This window comes from Geotrypetes seraphini, chromosome 2, assembly GCF_902459505.1.
Source record: "Geotrypetes seraphini chromosome 2, aGeoSer1.1, whole genome shotgun sequence".
Lineage (NCBI taxonomy): Eukaryota > Metazoa > Chordata > Amphibia > Gymnophiona > Dermophiidae > Geotrypetes > Geotrypetes seraphini.
In genome coordinates this window covers 285,402,058-285,418,851 of record NC_047085.1, presented here as the reverse complement: position 1 = coordinate 285,418,851, position 16,794 = coordinate 285,402,058, and the positions used below count along the sequence as shown (strand labels likewise).

At 38.5% G+C, this 16,794-nt stretch overlaps 1 protein-coding gene across 1 annotated transcript; it reads left to right on the top strand.

The window, feature by feature from the left end:
* The first annotated feature begins 10,346 nt into the window (after positions 1–10,346).
* On the top strand, positions 10,347–16,007 carry IRX2 (iroquois homeobox 2). The gene is given in 5 exon segments (XM_033929777.1): positions 10,347–10,894; positions 10,897–11,054; positions 12,363–12,768; positions 13,263–13,976; positions 14,563–16,007. Coding segments are annotated over 5 exon segments (1,392 nt in total). The 5' UTR covers positions 10,347–10,824; the 3' UTR covers positions 14,607–16,007.
* Positions 16,008–16,794: the final 787 nt, after the last annotated feature.

Here is a 16,794-nt window from a genome sequence, read left to right as displayed (position 1 = left end):
TTCCCTTCCGGGTTTTCTTCTGTGTCTTAGTGGGAACTTCAGCTGGAACCAGTCCAGGCACGATGTCTGTCTGGTTACACATGTAACCTCCTAGCTTTCACATATCAGTTCTTAAGCCTTCCATGTGGTCCAGGATTTCCTTGCGCAAAGATTTAATGTAATCTCTGATTCTCCTGCAATAAAGTCACCAAAGCACAAAGAAGCTGTTTGTTAAGGCTAGGATTCTGCAGGAATTTGCAAGTAGATTGATGTGAGTCTGACTCAGACCCCAAGAGCCGAGCAAGGGAAGCATGACAGCATGAGTTGTTCACCACAAGTCGTGTGGAAGCCTTGTCAATGTCTTTGCATGATGAACTCCCAGTTTTACTTTCACTGTGTAGTATCACAATTTAGAGTGGTTAAACAAAGCCAATGGCTAGAGATTCTGAGGATTTAGAATGGGGTGCTGCAGAAGCTGAAAAGCTAAGCTGCCATTCAGCATGCTGGCGTCACTTCCTTTCAAGGCCAGTCTTTTTACACATCCAGATGGCCCCAGCAAAGTAAATCTAAACACCTGTCTCCATAACTTTGTCACGCCTTTGTGCTAGTTTGCCCTGGTCCCAGACTCTTAGGCAGACATATACTATACTATACTATCCAGGTAGTATAACCTTAGTACACTGACACACACTGGAGTCTTTATAATTTTCTGAAAAATGTATTGCATAAATGTAGCTGATTTACTCATAATTGTAGATTCTCAGAAGTTCACTGCCTCAAGGCAAGAGACTTCATAGTTCTGAATGTTGCAACAAGAGATGAAGATGGAAGCTTGATAGACAGGATGATATATGGCAGAGTTTGAAGGGTCATCTGGTAGATTAAGGTAGTTCCAGAGGTGAGAGGTTAAATCATTCATGCATGTAGTCAGGTATCTGCAGGTAAAAAGACTAGTTCTATTGGGAGAGGGGTATAGAAACACATGTGCTTTTGATGCAAGATGAAGCATGATAGCCCTGATACAGAGAGGCTGAAAGGAATGCCCACAAGGTAAGGGAATGAAGAGAAGAGACAAATAGAGACAGAGTTTGACAGCAGGTTACTGAGAAAGGTCATACCTTTGCTGACCCATTAGGGCAAGGATTGTAGGAGTAACCAGGAAATGCAGCAGTGAGAGAAAAGAACCAAGCTTAGTTGAGAGAGACGGGTGGTCTTTACAGGAAAAAAGACCACTAGCAATGAAGCTTATATAGATAAGTAAAAGTGGCTGCAGCATGTATGAGAAGTCTCCATGGAGGAAGTTTATTGTCTTCAATGGGAGTCTGGTGTCCAGGTTCCTAGGTGGTACAAAGTTGTTTTGGGTGGGATCTGAAGCATTAAGCTCCCCAGGCTTTCTCCTGCTTCCACTGAAGAGATCCACTTCTTTTGACCATGAGTCTGTGTGGTTGGGACATGGTTCAATGAGGGTGGTGGTAGAGAATATGTTGGTACTTGGCTTTCTCATTGTGTCAAGGCAGGCATCACCCGCTATGATCAAGGCCAAATTGAGTCATTCTGCATAAAGAGTGACACATGGGCCTTTTCATGACTCAGGGATAACCAACAACTTTGATGCGTCTCTGCCAATAAGAACAGAATCTCTGCATTGGGATCCAATGGTGTGAGTTGGTTAGCTGTGGGCCTCAGGTGAAGGTGATACTAAGCAGATGCCTTCCCTTCCCTGGTCTCCTGCCATGACTCGACTCCGGTGTAGGGAGGTCTGGGAAGTTTGGTTTCACACTATCTGGATGTAGAGCATTCTAGTAGGTATCACACATCTTAGCAGATGCATCTATGCCCTCGTCTTGATAAATTGGCCACATACCCTACCTCACCTTAGTAAAAGGGCCCCCAAGTTTAGTCAGCTTGGAATAAATCTAGAATATTCCTCAAAACACATAATTTTCAAAATATCAATGTCATGGTAACAAAAGCAAAGTTTGAGGGGAATGCTAGCCATTTTCTATATTTTTTGTGGCATAGGCAATTAAGAAAGAACACTTATTACCCAGGAACAAAAAAAAAAATTGTTACACAGTGTAAGTCCTAATATTCTATTTCCTTTCTTAGCAGCCGCTGACACTAAACTGAGGTTTTCAGTGTATCATCAATGATGACACCTAAAGTCTTTTCCTGTGTGATGAGTCCTTATGTGGAATCTTGCATCATTTAGCTAAAGTCTAAGTTCTTTGCTACATGCATCACTTTAAATGTCACCTGCCATGTTGATGCCCAGTCTCCCAATGTCCTCATGCAATTTTTCACAATCCTTTTACAACTTTGACCAATTTTGTGTCATCAGCAAATTTAATTACAGTCAAACCTCGGTTTGCGAGTAACGTTGTTTGCGAATGTTTTGCAAAACAAGCAAAACATTTGCAAAATTTGTGACTCGCAAAATGAGCATTGACTTGAAAAATGAGCAGTCAAATACTTTCTTCCCACTGAGAGTGCGTTCTTGTTGAGAGGTGACCGGATCTAAGGAGGCGCCTTCCTCCGGAGATGAGACGGTGCACACGTTTGCTCGATGTGGGGCTATTTCTGTGCAGCTCACGCGCCTGGTTAGAACTCCTGTACTTTGCGCTCTTGGAGCTCTGGGAGGCGGGGTCAGTGCGTGCATACAGGTTTGGCCAGTGCTGGTGGTGTTTACATGGATGGCGCATGTGTACAGGTCCGGTGGTGTTTACGTTCCTGCAGGGTGCGCACTGGGACGCGGCATAGCCTGGGAAAGCATGGCGAATACCGCCTGCGGATTCACTGCTTCTGCTCTGGAAGCAACGGTGGCTGCTAAGACAGGAGCAGCAGTACCGGGGAGCCACCCAGGTTGTGGTTCTTTCCCTCTTCCTCCTCCTTTGGCGTCTCAATGTCTTTCTCCTTTTTAATTATAGACTGTACAAAACACAGCCCTCAGATTGACCTATTCACTAAGCAAATTTGACCACATCACCACTGCTTACCTAGACTTACACTGGCTACCTATACAAGCGCGAATTCAATTCAAATTATACTGTCTATTATTCAAAGTAATAAATGGCACTGCCCCCAAATACCTAAACAATCGCCTAAATTGGAACCATATAACTAGACAAAGGAGAACTCAGACCCCATTTACCTACCCCCCATTCAAAGGTACTCAGCGCAAGAAGATTTATGACAACCTACTAGGGATGCAAGCAGCAAAACTTGACCACTCCATCTCCAACATGCTGACAACAGCGAGCGACTTCAAATCATTTTGAAAAGGAATCAAAACCCTGCTATTCAAAAAATTTATCTAGATATCAAACACATCCCCTTGTCCATCCCCTCTCTTGTAATTTTCCCTTCAAAGTCTCAATCATGTAAACAGCTCCCTAAATTGTAATTTTCCTGGAAATGTCCCGTTATCTTCTTTTGTAATCCACCTAGAACTGCAAGGTACTGGCGGAATAGAAGTTACTAATGTAATGTAATTTTATTCAGGTACATTAGTTTTTGGGTTATTTTATTCTGTACATTAGTTTTGGGGTTGTGGGACGAATCATCTGGGCTTCCATTATTTCCTATGAGGAAATAAGCTTTGATATACAAGTGCTTTGGATTGCGAGCATGATTCTGGAACGAATTATGCTCGCAAACCAAGGTACCACTGTATTTCATTAGTTATTCCCATCTCTAAATCATTGATAAATATTTCATCTAAGTACTATTGTATAAACAGACACCTAAATGCAATAGTGTGTTGCTGGGAGATGGGTGTACATATGGGCAGCGTTTGGGCAGCATGTGGATGAGGTGCATAGTTACATATGGAAATTATACAGTAGAATACTATAATTTGCATATTTGGTTTAGCAATTTAGGCACAATACTTATACCAGCTTTTTGACTAGCATAATTGAATACACCTAAATTATAGGTGCATATTTCTATGTTATGCTGGCATTCTACAAAGGAAATAAAGCAACTTCTTTACTTTATAGAATAGGAATCCTCTAGGTGCCTAAATATAGGTGCACTGTTATAAAATTGCCCTCTTGTTGCTTTGTAATTTCCACCATAACAACTAAAATGGGACAGGATGGAGAATAAACAGAGATTGTGTCTTACATTTAACAATTCTTGCATTTCTGTATATTAAGTGTTAAGGCAGCAGATAATGAGGCAATAGGTGTATCTAACTGCAATCTGTTATCTGCTTAATACACCTAAAGAACCTAATGTTGGAAATGCACAAAGGATAATACAGAGGCTTTGTAGTTTTCCAGGGTTTAATTTTGTCTGTAAACTGGTGTACATTAGGCCCCATAATAGGCCATATAAGCCATATAGGACAGCTTCTATAAATAGTGCCTAGCGGCACCAACATTGTAGGTGCTGCTCAATGTGGAATCCCACCTAGCGGCGCCTAGGCACACTTAGGTATCACTAGGCATCCTACTACTACTACTACTATTAATTATTTCTATAGGGCTACCAGACGCACGCAGCGCTGCACAGTCACAAAGAGTAGGAAAACAGTCCCTGCTCAAAAGAGCTTACAATCTAAACAGGCAAGACAGACAAACAAGATGTCATGGATACAGTTATGGGGAACGGTTAATTAGCTGGCTGGGTTGGAGGGCAGAGGAGTAGGGCTAAGGATTGAAAGCTATATCAAAAGGTGGGTTTTCAGTCTGTTTTTAAACAAGGGAAGGGGCTTGATGGACAAACTCGGGTCATTTATTCCATGCATAGGGGGGCAGCTAGATGAAAGGAACAAAGTCTGGAATTGGCAGTGGAGGAGAAGGGTAACGCTGAAGGTAGATGACCTAATTTACCAGTGCCTAACTCAGATGCCTAATGACACCTAAATCAACTATGCCTATTTTCTGCCCCTAATCACACCTACTTTTCAAGCTGGTGTCATTAGGCATCAGAGGGTGTCTCCACTTAGCCATTACTAAGCATCCTAAGGGTTTGGCATCAAATTCGTAATTTCTTGTTTTACTTATCCTCTATAATAAAACCCTAAGCGCGCATACGCACTTACAACTCCATGCCAAATTCAATTTCAGGCACATGGGGTGGCTTGCGACGGCTTGCAGCGCATGCAGCAATTTGACTTGCGGTGGCGGTTTGATTCCTGCATTGCCGCTGCCTCTTCTCACCCCCGGACCAGCAAACGCAGCAGCCATGGGGCATTTGCTAGGCCGGCCCACTTCAATAATGCGAGGTGGGCTGGCCTAGCAAAAGCCCCAAGGCTGCCCGGTCTAGCGGATGCTGGACAGGCGGAGCAGGGAAAGGAGAAGGCCTACTGCTGGACAGGAGGATCAGGTAAGAAGTGCTGCTGGGCAGGGGGAAGGTAAAACAAAGGGAGAAGGACTGCTGTTGGACAGGGAAGGGGTGGTGGTAGACAGCCAAGGAAAGAGAGAGACAAAAAGAAAGAAAGAAAGACAGAAAGCAGCCAAGGAAAGAGAAAAAAAGACAGACAGACAGAAAGAAAGCGGCCAGGGAGAGAGAAAGAAAGAAAGACAGAGACACACATCTATTCTAGCACCTGTTAATGTAATAGGCTTAAAGACTAGTTTATTTATATTTTAATTGGATGAAAACTGGTGTTGTCAATTACCACACCAATTAAGCCAGTAAAAAAAAAAAAAAAAAGTTGAGTGCGGAATCCAAAATTAGCAGCACCTAATATAGGAACCCTATACAGAATCTGCTGGCTTACTTGAATTTAAAAACAAACAATTTTTCAGTGCTTATTTATATAAGGAAGGGTTTTATTATTATTATTATTATTATTATGTCACTCTCAAACTCTGCCAGGCACCTTTCCCATATAAGGAAAACACAGGTCTGGGATAATTTGTACATTCACTTTTCAGCCCTTGTCTTGGTTGAAATATTATTTTTAGGCATGGGAGAGGGTGATGTGCTTGCATTAGCTGATAGTTATAGAGAAAGCATGCTCTTGGGAATTGTCTGCATTTTGCATTTCTCCAGTACAATGTAGGTGATCTCTAAGTCTCTAGAGGAATTTCTTTGGAACAGATGCTCTCTAGTGTCAAAAATTATTGAAAAGTATGCAGGCTGCTAGCAGCAGTAATTGGCTTCTGACTTCCAGAGTTGGGGCTAAACAAGTTGAATAAAATATCCACTTTAAACTGACACCGACTCCACCAAATATAATATGGCTATGAAAAAGCGATTAATAATACCATTGCCAGATGTGTGGGAGGGGGAGTCACATTCTGTGGTTCCTTCCTAAAACTTACTTATGCGTTGGATTTCGTCTCGTTTAAGGATCTCAGACTACTTATATTTTAAAAATATACTGAAATATTTGATTGCTTCCATTACGTTTTAGGCAAGAAAAAAAATAATACGATTTTATACTTTTGAGGTTTAAAAATATAATTTTATTCAAAAAAATTCTGGCTACTTAGAAGATGTGATCGATACGAAAGGAGAGGTCAAGTATAAAAGCAACAGTGCAGGGATGACTGTTAACATTCTGAAAGTGAGGTAGAAGCAGGTCTTTTAATTGCTGATCGTGAGAGTTTGCTTTATGACAATCATCTTTATTTTTAGGGAAGGAAAAGTATCCAAAGCTATATCTAGAGATCTCCCGGGTTGTGCTTTTCAGACAAAGCAAACGTTTGCAGGCAACCTAAACAGTGACACCTATTTGTGTTTTATACCTATATGAAGATATGCTGAGAAGAGGGCAGAGAAATGTCAAAGGGTTATTTTATTTGAGGCAGCAGAAAATAATAAATATTTTCTTTTCAGGTATTTACATTGATGTACTTATTCATTTAAAGACTTAGCTATTCAGATTGTCCATTTTTAGAGATTACTTTTTTTTTTTAACGTAGGTTAAATTAGGTCATATAAATCTACCACGGGGGGAAATCTCCCCCTTAGGGCTTCTTCTTTGAATTTGTTCTAGAAATTGACGTATCTTAAGTGTGCAGTCCTGTTTTTGTTGTTGTTGGTTTTTTTTTTTGCCGAATCGCTGTTGCTATTCCCAAGATTTCAGAGGAAGCAAGATATAGATTGTTTCTTAAAAAGATAACTAGTAGGCTAGTTTGGGTTATTGATTTATAGACTGCATTTCAAATCAGAAAGAACACTGAAGATAATTGTTATTTTAACGCAGTGTTGTCAAAATTGAAAAAAAAAAAAAATTCAATAGAAAGCAGCATGCATCAAAGGTTTGATAGGAAATCATCGCTTCTACGTAACTGTGTACTTTAACACACTGAAACTCTCTGCCTTAAACTCCACAACGATTGTGTGTACACTATAGGACAGAATCCGAGTTCAATGACAAAACTTGCAGGTGTTCACTGAAATGTTAATGGTCGCAGTTAGCCAATATAGCTGAACGAAGTAAGGGTATGTAGAAACGAAATGGGGGAGGACTGCAGTGAAGGCGGCGAGGGGAGCTATTTTCTTAGTTCCCAGGATGGAGAATATCTATGGTTATAGCGCCCTCTTCCCACAGTCAGCCGGTATAAGAGACTTTTCCAACGCTGTCTTGTTTGTGTTTGCTAGCCCCCTCCCTTTTCCCCTCCCCCCGCCGTTGCCTTTTTCCAGCCCTGGTGCTGATTACTTAATACGACTACAAATTTGAAAATCATCCCTAGACTGCCATGCTTTCTGCTTTCCATGATTCCTATTTTGTTCTGATTTAATAAAACTGTTTGTAAATAAATACAATAGTTATTCCATTGGAAAATGTGCACAAAGCAGGCGTAATCAAAACCAAGAGTCAATATTTTCCTTAGTCTGAAATCTCAAAAAAGGTATATGGGAATTTGTGAGGGGTGCGTGAGTGTATGATAGGTATCACGAAAAGTAGAAAGTATTATCTCGCTAATATTAATTACATGTTTTGCAAACATAATGTTTTTCTAACTAATTATAAATGCTGCAAAAAATAGTTCATTAGTAGAGTCAGCATTGCAGTCTGTTTGTTACACTCAATCGAGATGCTTTAGTACATATATTGAAACACCAAAATATTAACAAATTACACATAGTGAAAGGAGTTTTGAAAATGTCAAAGGTGAATTTTGGTTGTGATTATCTGGAAATTCACTATAGATGGTCAGAAGTTAATTTGAAACACATCTTTGTAGTTTGCTTTCTAGTACGTCTTGTTTGTCTGTACTTTACCATAGTGCCATCTATTTATATCCAATATGTGATGCCTAAATTGTATAATTCTGCTTTAAAACATTATTTACTTACTAATAGAGTATGTTACTAAATCTTGCATCTCTTATTGTTATGTAACACATTTCAGTTCACTAGAATAAGCGCTGTATACATACAAACATCTATTCACGTATAAATCAACAATATATCTTAAAAAAATCTGACTTGAAAGTTTGATAGAAATCTTTAAAATTTGACTGTTCTCATTGTATTTGAATCAAGAGAAATGCCTGCATGCTGGTTCGTCAGACTCAGATTAGACGTACCACTTCTTCAAACTTTGGGGTACCACAGAAAGCGTGCTATTCTTTTCCAGGAGCACAATATGCAAATCGCATGAATGTACAAACTTATCTTTTATAAAGTGATACTACTTTATTGCATGAATTACCTTGTGGAAAATCAGCCTGATTATTTCGCTCCTCCCCCTCCTCTTGAAAAAGAAATCCTTGTATCTAAATTAATTGTAATGGCTCATTGCTGGCCAAATACATAAGAGAAAACAAAATGATACAAATGAAGCCTTCTGGCTTTTATCTTCGTTGGTCATTATCAATCTTAATTTATACTCTCTTTACAGATCAGTCATAGGTACATAATAATACTTAAAGAGCTAATGTCTTGCATAATTTATCTGGCAAGTTGTTTCTAAATTTTGCGCTTGATTATAAAGCTTTATGTTTAATTCTGTTGTTTTTTGGGCTGTATTACAACCTTCATCTTGGAATCAAAACATTTCAATAAGCTCAAAATCCCGTGTGCTAACTGCAACGAAGCTTATTCATCCTCGGATACAAACAAAACAACCAATATTTTCCCAACCAAGAAAGCAGGCAAATTATTAAAGATGAGAAAATGAAGAGAGCTCCATTCACTCGAGCCTTCTAAAATTAAAACGGAAAATTAAAGTTTAACTTGGTTTTTGTTTTTTTGTTAAGTTTGCCTTATTACTAATATTACATCACGTTAAAATAAATTGATTGATTGTACAGTCCCGGATCTCCCATTTCTATAGTTGTAAGGCTAAGCAGAAATTATTGCGCTGAAAAGTGTTCTGAGGAGCACAGACTTTTTATTCAGACAAAATCGCTGGACTCTTTTATTTTATGTAACTAAATAAAGAAATAAAGAAACACTGCACGGTTTGTGCTTTTTCTTGGATGTGTAGTAAAAAGCCAAACAATTATTTGTGGGGGGAAAATGTCATTTTCAATTCACTTTCTTGTCTCTGTCTGCTACAGTCCAGGGAGTTTATTCTTAAATATTCCCTTCCATCATCGTGTCCCTTTTAATAGGAGGGCACCTCCTGCTGGCCAATCATTTAGGCCTTTTATACTATATGCTCGACTCATTATTATAAATGTGAATGATTTCTTCTTTCATAATATATGTTATAGTCTCCTTTTTCTAACCATGCATCTATCTGTTGTATCTTCCCGCCAAGAGCTTAGCCTTGCTGCTCCCAGCATCAGGGATTTTTTTTTTCTAACCAAAGTTCATTTCTGGCTTGCAGGTTGAAAGTGAAGTCACGTAATTGTAACAGCACCCGAAACACTGTGTGTATGTAAGGCCACAGTAAACGGAACTCAAATAATGCAAGACTTAGTTTATCATTTTTTTTTTTTTGCCTTCTTTTCAACTGTAAAGCTGCTAGAGATTTCACAGTTAATATCACAGCGCTTTTAAATAGTCTAAGAAACCTCTAATTAAAAGCAATTAACTTTAAGATAGGGTCAAATGATAAGAAAGGAGAAATCTGGAATATATATTTATTTTTAGTATCTTGCAGTAAAATATTGATGACTTGCATATTTAAGAGTGAGTGCGAGAAGTGTGTGTCTGTATAACTTTTTCTCTCTTCCTCCCCCCCCTCCAACAGACACATTCTCTCTCTCTCTCTCTCTCAGTGTGTGCTTGAACCAAGTGGAGGTCTGACTCAGAATAATCTGAAAAGGTACCGACCATTTCCTCTCCTCTGGCAGTTTGCTCGCTGACTCAGAGTAGGTTTCTTGCATGACAAAAGCTTTCCCTGTTCCTTCTCCCACCCCTCACTGTCTCAGTATCCAAGGAAGGGGGCGGGTCACTGGATATGCAGATGAGGCGACCGTGACAGACGGCTCTGTTTTCCAATGTCCCTCAGAAATTCCAAAGCTGCTTCCTTCAAATCTTCACTGCAGATTCTCCTAAAATCAGCATTACGGGCGCTGAGGGAACCGGCTGACGGCGAAAAGAATTCCATACAGCAGCCTGTTCTTGATATTTAGGGGCTTTCTGTCTCCTCTCTTTCTGTCTCAGATTTTTTACTCGAATTGATTTATTTTTCCAATCCCAAGTCCACTTTCCTAGATGTATTTCACTTCTTTTTTCGTTCTTTAAAGCAAATTCTGTTTTAGCCTCCCTTTCTATTTTAACATTTTTGTTTGGGCGGTGTGTTACTGAAGGGGCGGGGAAGGTGCCCCAAAAAAGCAGCCAAACTATAGCAAATCCTCCCACAAGTAGAGCAGCAAGCCAGCAAGAAAGAGCGCGAGAGGGAGCGGAGAAGCGGAGGCAGCAGAGCGGGGATCCCCAGCCCCAGCCCTCGCCCGCTGCAGCCGCCTTCTCTTCTTTCCGGCCGCGATGTCCTATCCGCAGGGTTATCTCTACCAGCCCCCCGGCTCGCTGGCTCTCTACTCCTGCCCCGCGTACGGCGCCCCAGGAGCGAGGAACTGGCCAGGTCTGCCTCGGGCTCAGCCTTCAGTCCATACCCGGGATCGGCGGCGCTGAGCGCCCAGGCGGCGGCCACGGGTTTCAGCAGCCCGCTGCAGTACTCGGCAGATCCCGCAGCCGCCGGATTCCCCTCCTACATGGTAAATACTTCGAGGCCGAGGCACACGGCAGAAAAGATTGTCACGCTCTTTCCTTTCCTTTGCTTTTTGGCTTCTGCAACCTCCTCGACTTGCTCCATTTTCCTTTATGAAGATGTTTATCCCCATCGTACCAACACTAAGGACTTTCCAAGCGGTTGCTGGGGTTTCCTCCCCTTAAAACTCATAAATGGCACCTTTGCAGAGTGAAATCTATTAATGCAGTTAAAAAAGGTGGACTATGTCTCTATATGTGGTGTGGCGAAGAAAAATTGACAGTGTATCAAACATTTTTTTCATCATTTATAGTTCTAGACTTTGGGACGAATTATGCTTTCTTCGGTTCCTTTTAAAGTAAACGTTTTGTCTGTTCTGTTTAATGGGTTGGTTTGGAGGTGGTTTTCTTAATGTGGTTTAATTATAGAACGTGTGATTTTGCATCACGGTGAGATTATTTACTTTATTTACATTCATTAAAAAAAACAAAAAACTATAATAGTCAATCGCTGTAAAAATAAATAGGAAAATATGCTTGTGATTGCCATCACATGGAAATAATAAACAAATTCACTAAAATAGGATTTGGCAATTTTGTACTCAGTAGCGATTTTTAATACTACACAAAATTTCTGAAACATTTTCACTTAAAGTTTCCGCTGTTCAAAATTGCTTTTTTTGTAATTAGCAGCTGGGCATCAGCGATAGAAGTTGCATACAATTTGCAGGCTAAGAACGTGTAGTATAATTGTGCAAAGAAACATGAAGAAGAATCCCTCAGAACAGTCAAAGTGTTCTTTAATTTGAAACTTTTCAACTTACTTTCTCCATAAAATCCTTCACACTCAAAAATTGTAACATTAAATGAAAAATTATAAATGCTAAATTTCTCACATTTGAAGAATTCAAAGCCATGTAACTCTTCTAGTTTACAAATTACATCTGCCATACTTTAGAAGAATTGCTAAAAGATTGGTCGCATTTTCTTTTTCTTAATTCAGACAGAGAAAGAGAATGGCTTTTTTAAATCTTTGGAAAGAAACGTAGATTTCAGTTCATGTAGGCTAAATAAATTTGTGTGATTTGGGAAATATTCTGTTATTCTGACCTGAAATAATTATAGAGTAAAAACGTTAAGAACAGCAAGTTCAGTGGTTAATTTAATAGCCTTCCAGTGCCCTTGTCTCTCGCTCTCGCTTTCACTCTCATTATTAAGAAGGCGAAATATCAGTCTAGGAAAACGTTGTCTGCTATCACTGATGTCCCAGATTGATTTGAGGGATGAACTGATAACACATGCTTTGTCCCTTCTAGGGCTCTCCTTATGATGCTCATGGCGCAGGAATGAGCGGAACCATAAGCTACCATCCTTACGGGAATCCCGCGTATTCTTACCAGCTCAATGACCCGGCCTATAGGAAAAATGCCACCAGAGATGCCACAGCCACGTTGAAAGCTTGGCTGCAGGAGCATAGGAAAAACCCTTATCCCACTAAGGGTGAGAAGATCATGCTGGCCATCATTACCAAGATGACCCTGACCCAGGTCTCTACCTGGTTCGCCAACGCCAGAAGGAGGCTCAAGAAAGAAAATAAAATGACGTGGGCTCCCCGGAATAAAAGTGAAGACGAAGATGAAGATGAGGTGGACGGTGTAAGAAGTAAGGAAGAAAGTTCTAACAAGTCTCAAAACAACAACGAAACGTCTGCGGAGGATGAAGGTTAGGCACAGAAACTACCATATTTTTTTTTTACCATCCGAAGCATTCATCTTATGAAAGATAATCTGCTGTTTCAGGATTGTTTGTTTGTTAATGCTGATTTAAGTAGGTGTGAAATACAGTACCTGTTCTGTAATCAGGAGTCTTTGTCTGCATGCTAATATATATATAATTATTATTATTATTTTATTTTTTTTGGGGGGGGGGTCAGACTTAAGAAGGGTTACAATTTACAATGCTAGCTTGTTCTAATGCTTATCTTTGTACAGTGTGTTGTACAAATTATGTTTTGTACAATATAACAGGCAGTGTGGCAGCCAAACATGCTAGTTTAATAAGCCTGAACTAATTACCCACCCCTGTAAGAAGACATTTCAGGTGCCAGTTTTAGAGCTCTTAGAGTCCATACTGGCTCTATTTGGTTTAGGCTGCTGCCTTTGGTTTGGTAAACAGAACTAACAATGAATTTCTTGTTTGGCTTGGATTTATTTTAGGTATTAGTTTGCACGTTGATTCACTCACAGACCACTCTTGCTCTGCAGAATCGGATGCGGAGAAAATGTCTTGCAGACATGGAGACAATCTGTGTGAGTCTGGATCCGAATCCAAAGACAAGTATGAGGAGGAGGAGGAGGAGGAGGAGGAGGAGGAGGAAGTAGATGATGAAGACAGAAACCTTTCTATGAAACCTGTCACCTCCTCCCCCCTCACTGGATTGGAGGCAACCCTTCTTAATCATCAACACGAAGATACCTCAAGGAACTCCAGTAAAGCTGTGTTGGACAATAGGATTTTGCCCAGCTCCCAGGCACAAGCCATCAAACCTAAGCTATGGTCTCTTGCTGAAATTGCTACTTCGGATCTTAAGCAGCACAACTTGAGGCAAAGCTGCTCTCCAACAGCTTTATCTTCAACAACCCCTTCCTCTACTTCTCACAACTCTGCTTACTCTCATTCTTCCATTTTAGGAAGACATATTTATTATACTTCACCTTTTTATAGTAATTATACAAACTATGGGAATTTTAATGCACTTCAGAGTCAGGGAATCCTGAGATACAACTCAACAGCTGTGGCTTCCAGTGAAGGACTAAATCAGACTGTGATAAATACAAGCTCTGTGCACAAGCAGAGCAATGACTCTTTAAAACCCACAAGTAATCAACTAGAGCAACATTACAGGCCCACTAGTTTTCAGCCAAAGAAAGGTAGGTCAGTCATTTCTATAATACAAGTTTATCATCAAAGAATTTAAAAACAGAAATTCTAGGGGACACCAATTACAAGAAGGCCCTCTCTGAAACCAGAGAAAGAAAAACCTTGTAGTTTGTGGCAATCATAAATGATATAGTACTTAAAATCCTCCATGAAATATGCAGTCAGCCTAGAAATCTGTCCAAATAAATTGGGAAATTCAAGAAGGACAAATTACGTTTATAAATTTAAAAAAATATGAAGTATTTGGTGTTTATAGTTTATCTAATCCAAAATATTGAATAAAATCAGGAATGTGTTTGTAAACTGTAGGCAACAAAAAATATTGGCTAGAAAAATTTCTCATAGGAAACTTAACCACTTTGTATTGGCAACAATTTGCTTACAAGCTTCAATTTGTCTTGTTTAATAAATCATTGATATTACAAATTTCTTAGACATTTGGGAAATGAATAATGAATTACTTAGAGGGGTTTTATGGCACATCTTGACTGTGAATTTAGTGTGAGGCAAAGTTAAAATATATAATCTAGTTAGCTAGCTGTGTTTTGTAACTAACTAATGGTTATATTTTAACAGATTCCACTGAAGTCTGCACTGTAGGAGTACAACCATACCTGTGATTCATAGAGCCATACAAGTACGTGAGAACATTTTCTTCTACACTGACCATCCGATATCTGATCCAACACAAATTGTCCACCAGTAATCTTTCTTAAAGTTGATTTCATTACAGGAGTTTTATTTTTAGCCAACATCAGTTTATTCACATTTTATTCTACTACTAGTCTTTTAAATATTTTCCCAATTTTATCATAATTTGGTTTACATGCATTTTTGAAGAATTGTCAGGTATTTTTCAATAGTTTAATATTGTAATTTAGGTAGGATAAAAGAACATTTTCAATATATGATTAAAACAACATAACAATCAGTTGGTCTGATTTTCATAGCATATATTTCTGCCACATTTATCCTTCAGCAGATTAAAAAAAAAAAAAGAAGAAGAAAAAAAGATAACCTTAATTAGAATCTTTAAATTGTTTTACTCAAAAATACTGAGATAAACTTTCAGATAGCTTGATGTCATTAATAACAGACTGGTGTTTGTATGTGCAACTAGAAGATATTGGATGATCTGGTTTTTCCCTTGGTCTACAGGTAGGTGTCACAATTGCTTTGAATAATAATAATAATAAAAAAAAAGGTCAGCAAGCCATTATCTATCCCTAAACTAATAAAATAACAAATCTGTAAATCTGGATCACAGCTTGTACCACTGCATAAAAGAATACCCATGGAGCACCATTAAATCCGCAGATTCCAATCATTTAAAATACATTTTCTGCTGGACATAGGCCACTTTGTAGGCATAGTATAGTTTTCACCATTATATAATTGACTTTTGAATACAGTGTATTTATTCCCAGGATAATCTGACTTAATCATTGCATTACCAAGGTATATATACTCTAGATGTGATAGGATTTGTTGTGGAATTTATTTGTAAAATATTTGTACAGTATTGATAATATAATATGAATGAAGAACTGGAGTACTAAAAATGTGGGAAATATTTTATATTTATTTTTGTAATGACACAGAGATTTTAGTAAATAATTTATGCAAGTTGTATTGCAATAAACTTTTGTACATAATTTCTGCTTTTTTAATTTGAGACATCAATGGATTTACAATATTTGTTGATTAATGAGGATTCTTTACTAATTTATACCCTTAATTGTAAATAAAGACAGACTCATCTGCAATAGTAGTGTACTTTTGAATTTATTTCATCCCACTTATGATATATGTATACAAAGAAATTCATTTTAAAATTAAATTTATATATCTATTATCACATTCATGTTTTACATGGGGAAATATTTACCTGATATAAAGGAGAAAAAATTTAGGAGAAAAAAAAATCATTTTTGCAGGGTGTAAGAAAAAAATGAAGACTATTTGAAAACACATTGTATTTTATTCAATAACATACCTTTATTAAAATGCTATTAAATATCCAGATGGTAGTTTGCTAATCTGTGAACTCCTATTTATTTTATGAAAAATCCTATTTCTTGCATCTTTCAATAAAGCTTTTAATTACAGCATATTTCATAATATTTTCATTTCAAATGAGTAAAAAGAAGATACATGACCATATGCTTTTAATGCTATATTAACTGTTCCTGCAGCATTTGCTAATTGGTACTTTTTTTTATTGTCTGTGAAAGGCATAGGCCAGAACATAATATTTCCCAACAGTGATGAGAAAATCCATTTATAATACAATTTTCTGAAAGAACCGCACAATCAGTTATTTCTTCTAAAGATAAATTGAGTGAATATAACTTACCCTTATAAAACAAGAATAATAGGTTCTTAGATTGCCCTTTAATCAATCATACAACTTATTTTTCAAGAGTCTCATCTATTTTATTCCGTGATTAATAACGTTCCAGCATGAGACCATTATTAGATCCCAGCGGGGGAGATCCTGGATGCTTTTAGCTGCTTAGGAATGGTCAGTTGGGGTTCATTATGGGATGATATTGAACAATTTATAAAAACTTGTCTAAACATCTGCCAGCTAAGATAGGCTGATGTGTCTGAAGATGGGAAATTGCTGGACCAGTTGATATTGACAAACGGATTTCTCTCCAGTGGCTTTTTGTTCAGTGAAAATTAGTGGCCTCTTGCTCAGGTCTCTTTAGAAAGGGCATTTGAAAGTGATCTTAGATACTTTAGGCATCAGTCTAGGGAATTTTAACAGGATAAAGAGCCACTGTAGTCTGAAGGAAAATAAAA